The 17,660-nt window shown below is 43.9% G+C and overlaps 1 protein-coding gene across 5 annotated transcripts in view; it reads left to right on the forward strand.

Annotated features, from left to right (window-relative positions):
* The first annotated feature begins 14,051 nt into the window (after window positions 1-14,051).
* ALKBH3 (alkB homolog 3, alpha-ketoglutarate dependent dioxygenase) overlaps window positions 14,052-17,660 on the forward strand; it is a 41,536-nt gene continuing 37,927 nt past the window's right edge. Inside the window, exons 1-4 of one of the 5 annotated variants that reach the window (XM_070804086.1) lie at window positions 14,052-14,620; window positions 15,859-16,004; window positions 16,107-16,210; window positions 17,020-17,054. In XM_070804086.1, the coding sequence (XP_070660187.1) occupies window positions 15,926-16,004; window positions 16,107-16,210; window positions 17,020-17,054 (218 nt within the window). In that variant the 5' untranslated portion in view covers window positions 14,052-14,620; window positions 15,859-15,925. The other 4 variants (XM_070804085.1, XM_070804088.1, XM_019975295.2 and 1 more) reach the window with 4 other exon arrangements.

The following is a 17,660-nucleotide window of genomic DNA, read 5'->3' on the forward strand; positions in this document are numbered from 1 at the left end:
GTTTTCAACTCATTTGGGGTAAATACCATGGAGCATGATTACTGGATTATATAGTAAGAGTGTTCAGGTTACTTCTGCTTAGCTTCTTTTCTATCAACTATCTTTTAAGTTCACTAATCCTACCATATTGAAGGTACTTTCTGCTGTTAAATCCATGTAATATCAGGTATTAATACATTTCACCTCTGGAATGTTCATTTGATTCTTTAATTTCTAGTCATCTATTTAAATACTCCCTTTTTCATGTTTTGCCCACTTCCTCTATTTTTATAAATATTATAATTGTTTTAAAGTCCTTGTCTGCTTAGTCCTATATTTGGATCATCTGTGGATCTACTTATTTTTTTCTTTTGAGAAGAGGTCACATTTTTCTGCCTCCTCACATGTCCCACAATTTTTAAATACTGCATGCCAGAGATTCTATATAAAAGAACCAAGGCTGAAGTCAACGCTGTCTTTCTTTAGGCAGCCTTGCCTCCTACCTAGTAGATAGGATGGAGACCGATCACTTCAGCCCAGATGAGTCCTGAGCTGAGCTGGGGTTAGGTTACCACTTTCCTTATACTCATTGCCACTGGCATTTGACATGTCAGCAGAAGGAAACCTGGCATGTGTTTCTTGTGGGCTCATCTTTCTGAAAATTTAGCTTCTCAAGCAAAGTAAGACCATGAGAGGTTTCACCTTGTCTTTTCACCCCAGACTTCTACCCTTCTGTGCAGCCAGTGTACTCAGCAGATGCCCTGTCAGGGGAACTGGTCATGCATCCGAGAGTGCTTCTCCATCCAGGCCATCACGCCACCCCAGTGGCTGTCAAAAGATCTGCTGGAGCCTCTCCCCTTGTAGAAATACCACTGTCTTTGGCAATGCCAGTCATCAGTTGTCATGCTTGGAAAATGTCCCAGGGGAAGAACATAGCCAGCTCACCTAGGGAGGGCTCTTTCTTTAAAATTTTAGGTAAGCTAGTCATTGCATCCAAATATCTCCGGGGTCTTCAAAGAAAATTTATTTATAATTTTTTTTTTTCCTGCTCTAATAGTGCCTGCTGGCTACTACCATGTCCCACTGAAAAATAGGGACTTCACTGAGTTTTTAAATTTAATTGTTGCATTTGGTTCTTTAAAAAAAAAAAAAAGCTTTGAATTTTTTATGGTTTCAACTATACTTATGTCTTTAATTGTTTTATTTATTTCAACATATTAAACACCATTATGTTGTGTTTCTTATAGTTCCAATAATCCAGTACTTTCTGTAGATGTTGTTTCTGCTGACTTTTCCCATATTTTTCATCATTCTTGTGAGTTTTTCATTAGACCTTTATTGAAATTATTCAGAATCTTATTGATTGTAAATTTTCCTGGAGATTTGTGTTTGTTTTCATCAGGTATGGGGGCATTACTGATTTTCACCTGCTTTATATTAAAATTCTCAGCTTTGCAGCTGTTGGGTTTCTGTTCCTGGGTGTGGGGGAGGGGACAGGGAATTTGTACAAATGGTATTAATTCATCCTTACAGAAAGAAAAAAGTGAAGTCACTCAGTCGTGTCCAACTCTCTGTTACCCCATGGACTGTAGCCTACCAGGCTCCTCTGTCCATCCATGGGATTTTCCAGACAAGAGTCCTGCAGTGGGTTGCCAATTAAACCCATGGAAAATTAGGCTAGTGGCCATGAGTTCTCAGGGAAGAGTTCTTCCTACCCTTAGTTAATGCCAAGACAAAAAGGTTTTCTTGCTGTTGGCCTCTGTGAGATTTCTGCACCCCTTTCTGGTATTGACTCCTTCCTGGGTCCCAGCTTTACGCGGGTGTCTGCTATAACTCTCCTTCCTGAGCTTGGTCTCCATCCTGTCCCAACCCATCTGCCCCCTTCCCCAGGAATATACAAGCAGTTGGCCACCCAGGAGTGTGTATGTCCCAGCTTACTCATCTCTCTGGACTCAGATTCCCACATTATTCCTGGTCTCAGCTGCTGCTGCTGCTAAGTCACTTCAGTTGTGTCTGACTCTGTGCGACCCCATAGACGGCAGCCCACCAGGCTCCGCCGTCCCTGGGATTCTCTAGGCAAGAACACTGGAGTGGGTTGCCATTTCATTCTCCAATGCATGAAAGGAAGAGTGAAAGTGAAGTTGCTCAGTTATGTCTGAGTCTTAGCGACTCCATGGACTGCAGCCCACCAGGCTCCTCTGCCCATGGGATTTTCCAGGTGAGAGTACTGGAGTGGGTTGCCATTGCCTTCTCCACCTGGTCTCAGAAGAAATCTTTTTTTGCACAGGCTAATTTATTTATTGAAAAGCATTTCATCTTTTATTAGTGTTTTATAGCAGATATCCCTCAGGATCTCCAACCTAATTTCTAAAAACAATCTCTACGTACTTTCACCACATGGAGCCAGATTCTCCTACCTAACGTTCTACCGACTAGCTCATCTCCCCGGGCCACTGCTCTGCTCTGGAAGAATCCTTGCAGACTCATACCTTATAAATGTAGTTTCTGCCCAGCAAGTGGTACTAGAAGGATGAAAAATATAAGACCACTTTTAACACACCCCATGCTGATAGCTTACTATGTTTTTTTCATTCATGCATCCACCCTTGTGCAGATGTTGGCTGCATTTGACAATTGGACAAGCCTACTGTGACTGGCAAGCACTACACAACCTATGGGGAAGTTATAAGTGAAACCTTGGATGAATACTCTATTTAAAGCTCTGTCATCTCTGGTTCTTTCCAGGAAAAAGACCTAGGCAGATCAATTTAACTTCTGTGCTTCTCTACATAATGGATTTGCTTCTACAAAGTGGATAATTTATTTCTAAAGCATTAAGGGACTTAGTCCACTAATCATTAACTTAATAATTTCAGGTACTTTTAATTTATTCAGTAATAAGCTTTTATTGACTATTTTCTGACCAGAATCCTAGTCACTTGAAAGAAAACAGTCCCTGCTTTGGGACACATCTAGAAACAAAAGGGCCAATATTCTGGTTTCTCTTTAGATTGTATAAATCTTTCACCTTCTTAAAACATGTGGACTTTACAATCATTTCAAAGTTTTCTATGAGATGGAAAGTAAGGGAGGAAGGGCCCTTGAACATTTAATGTTAATCATATACTTCATACCATATATAAATTAATGTTCAGAGTTTGTTGTGCCTCTCAAGGCCTGCACAATCTGACTCCTTTCTGTGCTGTGCTTAGTTCCTCAGTCGTGTCCAACTCTTTGCAACCCCAAGGACTGTAGCCCGCCAGGCTCTTCTGTCCATGGGGATTCTCCAGGCAAGAATACTGAAGTGGGTTGCTATGCCCTCTTCCAGGGTATCTTCCCAACCCAGGGATCAAACCCAGGTCTGCATTGCAGGTGGATTCTTTACCACTGGAGCCACTACCTCATCTCAAAAAACTGCTTCCCTCACCCTCTATTCCTGCAGCAACTTTCTGTTTCTCCAATATTCCCCATCATGGAGTGTGGTAGAATGGTTGCAAAAATGCTTCAGCACTCTTTTCCCCCCATTTTCCATACGCTTTGGGATGTGACTTTACAACTCCAATCAAGAGGTAAAGTCTATTTCCCCACTCTTTGAACCTGGGCTAACTTGCTTTAGCCAATAAATGAAGAAGTGGTTCGAAACCTGGGACTGGAGAGGTCTTGTGTGTGTTTCATACTGTTCGTGGGGTTCTCAAGGCAAGAATACTGAAGTGGTTTGCCATTCCCTTCTCCAGTGGACCACATTCTGTCAGATCTCTCCACCATGAACCGCCCATCTTGGGTTGCCCCACACAGCATGGCTTAGTTTCATTGAGTTAGACAAGGCTGTGGTCCGTGTAATTAGATTGACTAGTTTTCTGTGATTATGGTTTCAGTGTGTCTGCCCTCTGATGCCCTCTCGCAACACCTACCATCTTACTTGGGTTTCTCACATTGGACGAGGGGTATCTCCTCACTGCCACCTCTCCTGACCTGCTATATGCTACTGGAGATCAGTGAAGAAATAACTCCAGAAAAAATGAAGGGACGGAGCCAAAGCAAAAACAATACCCAGTTGTGGATGTGACTGGTGATAGAAGCAAGGTCCGATGCTTAGGAATATTGCATAGGAACCTGGAATGTTAGGTCCATGAATCAAAGCAAATTGGAAGTGGTCAAACAGGAGATGACAAGCGTGAACACTGACATTCTAGGAATCAGCGAACTAAAATGGACTGGAATGGGTGAATTTAACTCATATGACCGTTATATCTACTACTGTGGGCAGGAATCCCTTAGAAGAACTGGAGTAGCCATCATGGTCAACAAAAGAGTCAGAAATGCAGTACTTGGATGCAATCTCAAAAACGACAGAATGATCTCTGTTTGTTTCCAAGGCAAACCATTCAATATCACAGTAACCCAAGTCTATGCCCCAACCAGTAACGCTGAAAAAGCTGAAGTTGAACAGTTCTATGAAGACCTACAAGACCTTTTAGAACTAACACCCAAAAAAGATGTCCTTTTCATTATAGGGGACTGGAATGCAAAAGTTGGAAGTCAAGAAACACCTGGAGTAACAGGCAAATTTGGCCTTGGAATATGGAATGAAGCAGGGCAAAGACTAATAGAGTTTTGTGAAGAGAACGCAGTGGTCATAGCAAGCACCCTCTTCCAACAACACAGGAGAAGACTCTACACATGGACATAACCAGATGGTCAACACTGAAATTAGATTGATTATATTCTTTGCAGCCAAAGATGGAGAAGCTCTATACAGTCAGCAAAACCAAGACCGGGAGCTGACTGTGGCTCAGATCATGAACTCCTTATTGTGAAATTCAGACTTAAATTGAAGAAAGTAGGAAAAACCACTAGACCATTCAGATCATATCAGATCAGATCAGTCACTTAGTTGTGTCTGACTCTTTGCGACCCCATGAATCGCAGCACATGAGGCCTCCCTGTCCATCACCAACTCCCGGAGTTCACTCAGACTCACGTCCATCGAGTCAGTGATGCCATCCAGCCATCTCATCCTCTGTCATCCCCTTCTCCTCTTGCCCCCAATCCCTCCCAGGATCAGTCTTTTCCAATGAGTCAACTCTTCGCATGAGGTGGCCAAAGTACTGGAGTTTCAGCTTTAGCATCATTCCTTCCAAAGAAATCCCAGGGCTGATCTCCTTCAGAATGGACTGGTTGGATCTCCTTGCAGTCCAAGGGACTCCCAAGAGTCTTCTCCAACACCACAGTTCAAAAGCATCAATTCTTTGGCACTCAGCCTTCTTCACAGTCCAACTCTCACATCCATACATGACCACAGGAAAAACCATAGCCTTGACTAGACAGACCTTTGTTGGCAAAGTAATGTCTTTGCTTTTGAATATGCTATCTAGGTTTGTCATAATTTTCCTTCCAAGGAGTAAGCATCTTTTAATTTCATGGCTGCAGTCACCATCTGCAGTGATTTTGGAGCCCAGAAAAATAAAGTCTAACACTGTTTCCACTGTTTCCCCATCTATTTCCCATGAAGTGATGGGACCAGATGCCATGATCTTCGTTTTCTGAATGTTGAGCTTTAAGCCAACTTTTTCACGCTCCTCTTTCACTTTCATCAAGAGGCTTTTGAGTTCCTCTTCACTTTCTGCCATAAGGGTGGTGTCATCTGCATATCTGAGGTTATTGATATTTCTGACCTAAATCAAATCCCTTATGATTATACAGTGGAAGTGAGAAATAGATTTAAGGGACTAGATCTGATAGATAGAGTGCCTGATGAACTATGGACGGAGGTTCGTGACATTGTACAGGAGACAGGGATCAAGACCATCCCCATGGAAAAGAAATGCAAAAAAGCTGTCTGGGGAGGCCTTACAAATAGCTGTGAAAAGAGGAGAAGTGAAAAGCAAAGGAGAAAAGGAAAGATATAAGCATCTGACTGCAGAGTTCCAAAGAATAGCAAGGAGAGATAAGAAAGCCTTCCTCAGCGATCAATGCAAAGAAATAAAGGAAAACAACAGAATGGGAAAGACTAGAGATCTCTTCAAGAAAATTAGAGATACCAAGGGAATATTTCATGCAAAGATGGGCTCGATAAAGCCAGAAATGGTATGGATCTAACAGAAGCAGAAGATAGTAAGAAGAGATGGCAAGAATACACAGAAGAACTGTACAAAAAAAGATCTTCACAACCCAGATAATCACGATGGTGTGATCACTGACCTAGAGCCAGACATCCTGGAATGTGAAGTCAAGTCGGCCTTAGAAAGCATCACTACGAACAAAGCTAGTGGGAGGTGATGGAATTCCAGTTGAGCTATTTCAAATCCTGAAAGATGATGCTGTGAAAGTGCTGCACTCAATATGCCAGCACATTTGGAAAACTCAGCAGTGGCCACAGGACTGGAAAAGGTCAGTTTTCATTCCAATCCCAAAGAAAGGCAATGCCAAAGAATGCTCAAACTACCGCACAATTGCACTCATCTCACATGCTAGTAAAGTAATGCTCAAAATTCTCCAAGCCAGGCTTCAGCAGTATGTGAACCATGAACTTCCTGATGTTCAAGCTGGATTTAGAAAAGGTAGAGGAACCAGAGATCAAATTGCCAACATCTGCTGGATCATGGAAAAAGCAAGAGAGTTCCAGAAAAACATCTATTTCTGCTTTATTGACTATGCCAAAGCCTTTGACTGTGTGGATCACAATAAACTGTGGAAAATTCTTCAAGAGATGGGAATACCAGACCACCTGACCTGCCTCTTGAGAAACCTATATGCAGGTCAGGAAGCAACAGTTAGAACTGGACATGGAACAACAGGCTGGTTCCAAATAGGAAAAGGAGTTCATCAAGGCTGTATATTGTCACCCTGCTTATTTAACTTCTATGCAGAGTACATCATGAGAAACGCTGGGCTGGAAGAAGCACAAGCTGGAATCAAGATTGCTGGGAGAAATATCAATAACCTCAGATAAGCAGATAACACCACCCTTGTGGCAGAAAGTGAAGAGGAACTCAAAAGCCTCTTGATGAAAGTGAAAGAGGAGCGTGAAAAAGTTGGCTTAAAGCTCAACATTCAGAAAACGAAGATCATGGCATCTGGTCCCATCACTTCATGGGAAATAGATGGGGAAACAGTGGAAACAGTGTTAGACTTTATTTTTTTGGGCTCCAAAATCACTGCAGATGGTGACTGCAGCCATGAAATTAAAAGATGCTTACTCTTTGGAAGGAAAGTTATAACCAACCTGGATAGCATATTGAAAAGCAGAGACATTACTTTGCCAACAAAGGTCTGTCTAGTCAAGGCTATGGTTTTTCCTGTGGTCATGTATGGATGCGAGAGTTGGACTGTGAAGGAAGCTGAGTGCCGAAGAATTGATGCTTTTGAACTGTGGTGTTGGAGAAGACCCTTGAGAGTCCCTTGGACTGCAAGGAGATCCAACCAGTGCATTCTAAAGGAGATCAGTCCTGGGTGTTCATTGGAAGGAATGATGCTAAAGCTGAAACGCCAGTACTTTGGCCACCTCATGCGAAGAGTTGACTCATTGGAAGACTCTGATGCTGGGAGGGATTAGGAGCAGGAGGAAAAGGGGATGGCAGAGGATGAGATGGCTGGATGGCATCACCTACTCGATGGATGTAAGTTTGAGTGAACTCCAGGAGTTGGTGATGGACAGGGAGGCCTGGCGTGCTGCGATTCATGGGGTCGCAAATAATCGGACATGACTGAGTGACTGAACTGAACTGAACTGAACTGTATGTGTTTACATACACCTCCCCTGACACCACTCATGCCTAGTGAGCTTGTTCAAGGATGAGAGACCACGTGGAGCCGGAACGAATCTGGACCAGCCAAGCACCAACTGCTGACCTACCTGCTGAATAAGATCCAAATCAGAACTCCCTGTCAACCCAGGACTCAGCATACAATGCAGACACTACTGACTAGGTTAGGTCCCCCATGTCTCATATAAAATACCACAACTGTAATATCTGTTTTTTAAGTGTCTACCTCCCCTGCTAGACTATTACCTCCATGAGGGGAGGAATCAGGTCTATCTTGACCACAACTTTGTCCATCGCATCTAGCATGGTGCTGGCTCTAGTCAGTACTCATTATTAGTTGATTAAACGAGTGTATTAGTGAACGTATGAGCAAATCTTCACACAGTCTAACAGATGAGGAAACTAAGGTCAGAAGGGCTTAAATAACCTTTCTGAAGTTACTCACCAAGGAAATAGTGAGGCTGAGACACAGTTCATACACTTGAAATAATAGAGTTCACACAGTTCTGGAGACTGCTGCTGCTGCTAAGTCGCTTCAGTCGTGTCCGACTCTGTGTGACCCAATGGACGGTAGCCCACCAGGCTTCCCCGTCCCTGGGATTCTCCAGGCAAGAACACTGGAGTGGGTTGCCATTTCCTTCTCCAACGCACGAAAGTGAAAAAATAAAGTGAAGTCGCTCAGTCGTGTCTGACTCTTCGAGACCCCATGGAGCCAACCAGGCTCCTCTGTCCATGGGATTTTCCAGGCAAGAATACTGGAGTGGGGTGCCATTGCCTTCTCCAGTTCTGAAGAGTAGGTAACTCTAAAGAGGAATCTGCTAAGCCATCTAGATTAAGCCATCTAGATAAAGCCATTAAGAATGACCCATAACCCAGGGTCTGTTGGGAAATATTGCTACCAACCCTTCAGTTTTGTAATCACTGAACGAAACCAGCTACAAGGTCCTGGGAAACGGCTCCATGTATCGTTTGGGAACAGTCACGCCTTTGCTATTTGGCTTTCATTCTACTGTACATCTGTACAGAAGCAGCATGGTGCCATCAGGAAGCATGATGGTTCGGTTTTCTCCTTTGAAAATGGGACTATTTGGTAGTATTTTGTATTATATTATATACAAGAAATATGATAATATATATATTACCTACATTATAAGATTGTTCTGAAAAGTATACTGGTGTAAGCATGAAAAAATTGGTGCAGTGCTTGACGTGGAAGATGCTCGTAAGATGTTTGGGTGGGTTAAGTGGGCACTTTGATGACATGGCTTCTCCTTTGGCATATTTAATTGTGATGGATAATGGACATCTTTGCAGCTTAAGATGACACTGTTAAAATAGAATTCTCTTCTAATGATGCCTGGAGCCTTGCCACTCAATGGGAGAATCAGCAGAACCTATAGTATCTTATTTGCAATTGACATTCTCTACAACAAAATCGTAATTTTGTTCCTGTTTTAAATTTTTTCTTGTTTCACTGGAAAGATGTTTCTCAGTTTTCAGCTTTAAAACTGTACAAGTAACTTTGTTACAATAAAAATAAATGTGTTTTTTAAAAAAGAACCTCTCAAGAAATGTCAACAAATAATATTATTTGCTACTATTTAATTACAAAGAGGGGCTTCCCTGGTAGCTCAGCTGGTAAAGAATCCACCTGCAATGCAGACCCTGGTTTGATTCCTGGGTCAGAAGATCACCTGGAGATAGAATAGACTACCCACTCCAGCATTCTTGCTCTTCCCTGCTGGCTCAGCTGGTAAAGAATCCTCCTGCAATGCGGGAGGCCTGGCGTTGATCCCTGGGTTGGGAAGATCCCCTGCAGAAGGGAATGGCAACCCATTCTGGCTTGGGAAAGTGCCATGGACAGAGGAGCCTGGCAGGCCACAATCCATGGGGTCGCAAGAGCCAGACACAATGTAGCGACTAAACAACAGCAACAAATCATTTACACTGTGGTTCATATCTCCGGCGGTATCCACAATCATGCTGGGCACTGAACAGGAGGCATTCCTGTCCAGAGTTTGAGGAAACATCCTCTCTCCCTCATCATGGTGTAAAGTTGGCAGAGACCCGAAAAACTCCATGCACACACCCTCCAGCCTCCAGCCAGGAAATGCTGAGCCTCTGGCAGCGGAGACAGGAGCTGGGAATATCTTTATGACATCTTCACTGAGAGCTATTAGTGTGTTGGCCATCATTTGCCTTGGACTGGATTTTCACAGAATTCAGCAGCAGGTACTCTACAGGCAGCACAGGACTAAATGTTTGGCAAGAGTCTGGGGTAACAATCAGCAACTGAAAATAAGCTGTGGTGTGCAGCTTACCCAGAATGATTTCTTCAGAGCTGCTGCTGCTAAGTCACTTTAGTCATGTCCAACTCTGTGCGACCCCATAGATGGCAGCCCACCAGGCTCCGCCATCCCTGGGATTCTCCAGGCAAGAATACTGACCAGTGTTTAAACTACCTATCAGTTTTTCCATCCCGAGGCAAAGATAAATGTTGGGCAGAAAACGAATCACTTAAAGAGAGCACACAGCAGCAAAGGGTAAAGAGAATTTTTGAAAATTCTTACAAAATGAGACAAGGCACTGTTGAAAGTGCAAATTGTTGGGCCCTGCCCCAGATCCACGAACTCTGGATCTTATTGCAGGGGGCCTGGGATCTTCATATTTATAAGCATATTTATAATCTTCATATTTATAAGCATCCCCTACTGACTCCAGAGCAGATGGTCGTCTAACCACATGCTGAGAAATGCTGGTTTTGGAGTTCAGGCAAGCCAGTGGATTCTGCAAAAACCTACTGGGGCTTCAGGAGGGTTGTCTCCGGTGAAGAGACCCAAGAAGGGTAGTGCAAGAGTAAAGGGTCGGGGATGACAAGGATCCAAATCAGCGGCAGTTTTAAGGCCTGCCCTTACAGTGGAAGGCCCACCATGGAGCCAGCCACTTACTAGCTATTGCTCCCACCCCTGCTATCACAAGCACACCACAACAGTCAGGACTCAAAGAGGAGACAGAAATCATATAGTGATTCGGAGAGGGAAATTGGGTATTACCTACAAGGGGTAAGACTTCCCTGGTGGCTCAGATGGTAAAGCGTCTGCTTACAATGCAGGAGACCCGGGTTCGATCTCTGGGTTGGGAAGATCCTCTGAAGAGGAAATGGCAATCCACTCCAGTATTCTTGCCTGGAAAATCCCATGGATGGAGGAGCGTGGTAGGCTACAGTCCATGGGGTCCCAAAGAGTTGGACATGACTGAGCGACTTCACTTTCACTTTCTTCACTTACAAGGGGTAAAGGAAAACTCTAATATATAGCCACTACCTACCTTGATGTTGAGGAGAACACGAAGCCAGGCACAAATACGGAAGCACTCCCAACCCATCAGGAAGCACAGACCGGCGCTGTATTTTTCATGTTGTCTGCTCCAGCTGAGGGTTTTAGGGGGCTTTTAAGCAGAGGATGACCAGGCTCCTCACACACAGGAGGTCAAACTGCTGCATTGCCAAGGGAGGCTCAGGGTGGCTTGGGAGTTCCATATGGTCAATTTTACCTGGGTCCAAGCAGATGTTCCCTATTTCAAGTTTTGGGATCCCATTTCTTCCAGTTGAAGATGATGTCAACTTCACAAGAGTTAACAAGGCTGTAAATTCAACTAATTCAGTGCAGAGAGATGCCAATCACATCAGGCTACCATGTACTGAAGAGCTAGCTAAGAGAAGCACCCTGGAATCGGGGGAAAGAGCTCCTTCTCATTCTAATGTTCCTCCAGCATCCTCTACTGATGAAGCTTAACACTGGGCCAAATGGCAAGAAAGAAACGTTCCAGTATTGCAAGCAAGGCAGAAAGGATTGGGGCTGAGATCAACACTGGTGACTGGCAATGCACCCCTACCTTTATTGTCTCTCCCATGGTCTCCACTACCACCCACAAAAACAAAAACACAAATACTGCAAATAGAAATGAGGAAACCCAGGATGCCAACAGCCATCAAGAACATCTTTTGAAAGCTATATGCTCACATGTATCTAGGGTGACCTACCATCTGTTTGCCCAGGGCTCTTTGCCCAGCTTTAGCACTTAAAGTCCTGCATCCTAGGGGCACCCCTCAGTCCCAGAAAACCTGGAACATATTTGTCACCCTACATGCATCCCAAAGGTTTTCAAACATTCTGTGCATCACAATTGCCTTGCACACTTGGTAAAAATACAGGTGATTCTATTAAATCTGTTAAAGGTTATTTTGGGTGCAAGCAGACCATGGAGTGATTTTTAAGAACTTTTACTTAGAGGACAGTCCAGGACTTCTTTCCATTCTAAAACCACAATCATTGAAAAGAAAGAAATGACACCCTTTGGGATTAGAGGCAAGGTTCCTGAGCCAGAAGAAGACACTGACAAGTTGTTTATTGACAGGGCTGTCACTTCAATTGCATCTGGTTCTTTTTGACCCTGTGGACTATAGACCACCAGGCTCCTCTGTCCATGCAATTCTCCAGGCAAGAATACTGGAGCAGTTTGCCATTTCCTTCTCCAGGGGATCTTCCTGACCCAGGGATCAGACCCACATGTCTCATGTCCCCTGCATTGGCAGGCAGGTTCTTTACCACTAAGAACCTTAGTTTATGGGTAAACTAATGGCATCTGGTCCCATCATTTCATGGGAAATAGATGGGGAAACAGCAGAAACAGTGTCAGACTTTATTTTTTTGGGCTCCAAAATCACTACAGATGGTGACTGCAGCCATGAAATTAAAAGACGCTTACTCCTTGGAAGAAAAGTTATGACCATCCTAGATAGCATATTCAAAAGCAGAGACATTACTTTGCCAACAAAGGTCTGTCTAGTCAAGGCTATGGTTTTTCCTGTGGTCATGTATGCATGTGAGAGTTGGACTGTGAAGAAGGCTGAGCGCCAAAGAATTAATGCTTTTGAACTGTGGTGTTGGAGAAGACTCTTGGGAGTCCCTTGGACTGCAAGGAGATCCAACCAGTCCTTTCTGAAGGAGATCAGCCCTGGGATTTCTTTGGAAGGAATGATGCTAAAGCTGAAACTCCAGTACTTTGACCACCTCATGCGAAGAGTTGACTCACTGGAAAAGACTTTGATGCTGGGAGAGATTGGGGGCAAGAGGAGAAGGGGATGACAGAGGATGAGATGGCTGGATGGCATCACTGACCTGATGGACATGAGTCTGGGTGAACTCCCTGGGTGAACTCCGGGAGTTGGTGATGGACAGGGAGGCCTGGCATGCTGCAATTCATGGGGTCGCAAAGAGTCGGACACGACTGAGCGACTGATCTGACTGATCTGATCTGAAGCCTTAGTTTATGGGATGGGGGGAAAGATAAAAATTATAGTCTGCCCCTACCACTTTTCTCTCCTCTCAGTTCAAGGATAAATCCTTTCTCCTTCAATGTCACAAAGTATAATAAACAGTAACGGATGCTGTGAAATTAGATTTGATAGTAGCAGCAATGTAGGGTTGTTGATGGGGTATACTGAGCTTCCAGCAGGTTAAGCACTATATAACACAAAGTTCATTTTAAATACTTCCACAATATAACTTGCACCGGGTGTAGTTAATTTAGCACTACTTCTGCTATTTTCACACTGTAAGATACATGATTTAACACGGCCACTTAAAGATGTGTCTCAAGAACTCAGATTGAAGACACTTAACATTTATTTTCTATTGTGTTCCAGGCATCGTGCTAAATTCTGTAAATACATTATCTCATGTAATCCTCCCGACAGAAAAGCTATGCCCATTTCATAAAAAAAAGCAGGGTACCCGACCGAGATTATACACCAAGTAAAAATGTGCATAGCGTGAAACTCAAATCTCTTCTCTCAAGCAAACTTTGTTTGCAAATAGGGCGCGGTCCTATTCTCAGTGCTATGACAGAAGTCTGCACCGGCTGCAGGGAAAACAAACGAGGTGCATCTCAGACTCTCAGTGGAGTTCAGGATAAAAGTCAAACCCTGTTGCTCCGCGCATCATGACTAGGTTCCCCAACGCCTTCGCCCTTCCGCTGGGGCTCGGTCGCTCTTCCGGCACGGACCAAAGAAGCGGGCGCTTGGATGTCTCTTGTCTTTGCTTAGGGGTGTGGGACTTCGGCCGAGGAAACGTCTTCATCCCCACCATCGCCACAGCCGACCCTTAACAGGGCTCCACCGCACCCTCAATCTCTGTGCTACCCTAGAACCCCGGCGCTGCCGTCTTCACCGTCAGAGACACGGCCCTTTCGGCTCGAGGGATACCGAGCCGCCCGGACATCCGGGCTGTGGCTCCGGAAGAGGCGGTGGCGGCGGCGGCGCGTGACGTCAGGGGACGTGCCTGCCGCCGTGGGCCTGCGGTTGGGAAGTGCTGGTGTCAGGCCGGGGTTCGGAGACCCCCACATACCGCCGGCGGCAGAACAGGCCCGAGGCAGCCCGGGGTTTGCTTTAGGAAGAGCGGCTTTAAAACCTGCGCGCCCGGCTCCTCTGGCAGGTGCGGCCTCCCGGCCTGTCGCTGCGACTTGTGGGGACCTTCCTGAGGTCCCTTCTTCAGGGGACTTCAGTCAGGGCCTCCCGGGGGTGGGGCGGAACGGGTCTAAAATGAAGTTGCTTAAGCCTTATTGAGAGGACCAGGCTCTCTCACCTTCGAGCATCGCTTAATTCTCACTCGGACCATGAGAGAGGTATTGGCTCCTCTGTTGACAGAGGAGGAAACTGACTCGGAAAGGGGAAGGCGTTTGCCTCAGGCCACGCCGCTGGGAAGGGTCAGATTCGGATTCAAAGCTAGTCCTTTGGCTGCCGCAGGAGCGCTCGCTCTTGGCCTTGGAAGCGCGGTTCTCGTGCTTAATTCGGGTAAAGAATCTCGGCGTGGAAGGTAGGAGTTAGTTAATAGTTTCCGAGACTCCGCAGATTTCTGGAATCTGTATTTTCAGCAGCCGTGCGGTGCACATAACACATCGCTGCCCTGTGAACACAGCAAGAATGATAGCTGGTTTTAAGGCCTCAACTGAGAGAAAATATCATACGAGAGCTTCGTCTACAAATCATGTGGAACTGGAGAGTAGATACTTGTTGTGCCGTTAACTCTGTGGGCAGATGGCAGCCTCTGTCCTCTGCCCACTTATTAAATAAGAAAACTTAACATGCTTACCACTTGGGAGAATTTGTTAAACATACAGGTTCCCAGGACCAGCTTAGTTCTCCTGAATCAGAAAGTCTGGGAGTGGGGCTGGGAATTTGTAGGCTAAACAAGCTATTAAAAAGAGCCTGTTAACCTTTGAGAACTTTGGAGTGAAGTTGTCTTGGACCTATGAGAAAATGGACTGTAAGTCCGTACGTGCCCCCAACGTTCCCGTTTCGTTTGTTTGGTTTTGTTTTGCGGATGTGTATGCTCTGTATTTGATGTGGGCTAGACTTTTATTGGCAAAAATGTCAAATTAATATTACTGGTCATTATGGTGTGGATGTTTTACTTAAGACCGGAATGTGGTAAAATTTGAACGTTAATTACCTGTTGATTTCCTGAGTGACACTGGGTGAACCACTTAACCTCGTGGCCCTTACATATCTGTTTATCATCACCTTCTACAATGCTTGTTTCAATGACAGACACGTGTATCCATCCAACATCAAATCTTCTGAGACGGGCCATAGGTGTTTTTAACAAGCTTCAAGGGAAGTTTGATGGAGCCTGTGATGATGGAGTATGGAAATGCCCGGGGAAACTGCGTTTTAGCCTATTTCTGAATCTTCATGGAGGTGGCATATCACAGTTCCGTTATGTTGTCATCTTGGGGGACCAATAAGAGTAATGTGGTTCATGGGAGATCCTGGTTATAGAATTTCTTAGTATCTACTTTCTTGTGAATGAAGTGAAAGCACCGCGGTAAGCTAAATCATTAAAAGATAAGCATTAAAAGCAGCATCCCCAAGTAACTTAGTAGGCTCCTGATTGAGATGTTGTGATCTCAGAGTTGATTTTATGTAGACGCACTGATTGCTATTGAGTCATCTCATCTACTTGAAAGGATTATAGTCAAAGCTTGGTAGTCAAAGCTTTCACAACCCCAACTTAAAGCATCTTTTTTTTTTTCTTTCTTTCTCTTTAAACAGATACCATTGTGTAGTTTGAATCAGGAATGAAATTTTCTGAAAGCTAAGAGTAGCAGTCTTGGTCAGCATGGAGGACAAAAGACGGCGAGCCCGAGTGCAGGGAGCCTGGGCTGGTCCTGCTAAGAGCCAGGCCACTGCTCAGCCAGGCAAGGACCTGTGGGGATCTCCTGTTTTTGTGTGTATATGTGTGTGGACCAGTATCCTTCTCTTTTAATTGATGTTAAGGTTTGAATCTTGTCTCTTTTCAGCTCCCACTGCTGAGAACAATCTCCAACAGAGACCTGGTAAAGCCTGGATGAACAAGGAGCAGCATCTGTCTGACAGACAGTTTGTGTTCAAAGAACCCCAGGAGGTAAATTCTTGTTTCTTCTTCAACAGTGACAAAGATTTATTTATAAAAGCAACAGTCACATGGTAGACACTCAAATAAATAGTGATTGAATAAGCTCACTAATAGAGAACTGAAAGGCCTGTAATAATAATGAAATGTGGAGTATTAGTTTCTTAGTATGTCTGAGAATTCTTAGTAGTCTTCCCCCAATTTATAGGCATTTTTAATTCCCTTTTTTTTTTGGCCAAGGAGATGTACTGTGACGAGAGGTTATACCATGACTGGAGTTTGCATTAGTTATCTAAGTTCTAACAGTCGTAAAAATGCTAGTGTATCAAGTATCTGTGGAATTGGATTGAAATTTTAGCTATTGCATTGCTTAATCTTGCTGGGAAAAATGTAAGAAACGGGGAAGAGTTGCTGTTTTTAATAACATGGGAAAAAGGCGCTAAAAATCAGGTATCTTGCTATAGTAACGATTGCATAAATAATGATTAAAACCTCCTATTTCCTAGTATGTCTTCTGTTTTTAAAAATCCCTTGGAAAGAATGTTTTTGTTTTTGTTTTTGTTTTTCAGAATGCTTACTGCTAGGAAAACATATTAATTCTAGTTTTGTCATCCTTTACTGCCTACTAGTCACTCTGGAGTAGTTCTAAGAAGAGTAGAACCAGAAGTTTCTGGTGGGATACTAAGAGCTTAGAATAAAACAGGGATAGTTTTAAACCTGCTTTATTTTAACTAGGAATGAGAGGATACCATAATTCTGCAAGGAAACCTCCCTGAGGATTAGGAATCATTCAGAAATAATATCTGACTGTTTCTCTGCAGGGGGTACGCAGAGCCCCAGAGCCACGAGTGATTGAGTAAGTACACTGCTGCCCTCCTGGGACCGTTGCCTACAGTGAATGGAGAGCCCCAGATCTTTCCCTTGGCCTGGTGTTTCCATCTGGAAAAGATAATGGTCAATTAGTGTCTTAAATTTTAAGCTGGGATATCCCTGTCTCAGATATCTTTAAACCTGGTCTTTTGAGAAGCCTTTCCGAATTTGCTGATGGTGTGGAAAATGCAACCAGATATCTGTTCCCTAAACTCTGACTGGTGTAGATTTCCTGGCTCTGTTTGACTAACATATATACAGATAGCAGCTAAAATATCTCTTAGGTAAAGACACAGAGGAATTTTTTTCCTGAGTCATTGAAACATGATTCTTCAAAAAACCTTTTAGTATCAATTTACTAGCAGTGCTATGAAAACTGCTAGAAATCTAGAAGCTTTTACAGTTCATTTATTAAAACCACAGAATTGTTCCAGAGCAATTAAATGATAATAAACATTTCTCTTATATTGATCTGTGTCTAAAAATATTCTTTTTCAAAATGATGAAAGATGCTTTGATTTCTCTTGTCCTGCTTCTCAATTTCCATCTAATGCAGATAAATTATCTGTAGAAAGCATGCTTTTATTTTAGC

This window comes from Bos indicus, chromosome 15, assembly GCF_029378745.1.
Source record: "Bos indicus isolate NIAB-ARS_2022 breed Sahiwal x Tharparkar chromosome 15, NIAB-ARS_B.indTharparkar_mat_pri_1.0, whole genome shotgun sequence".
Lineage (NCBI taxonomy): Eukaryota > Metazoa > Chordata > Mammalia > Artiodactyla > Bovidae > Bos > Bos indicus.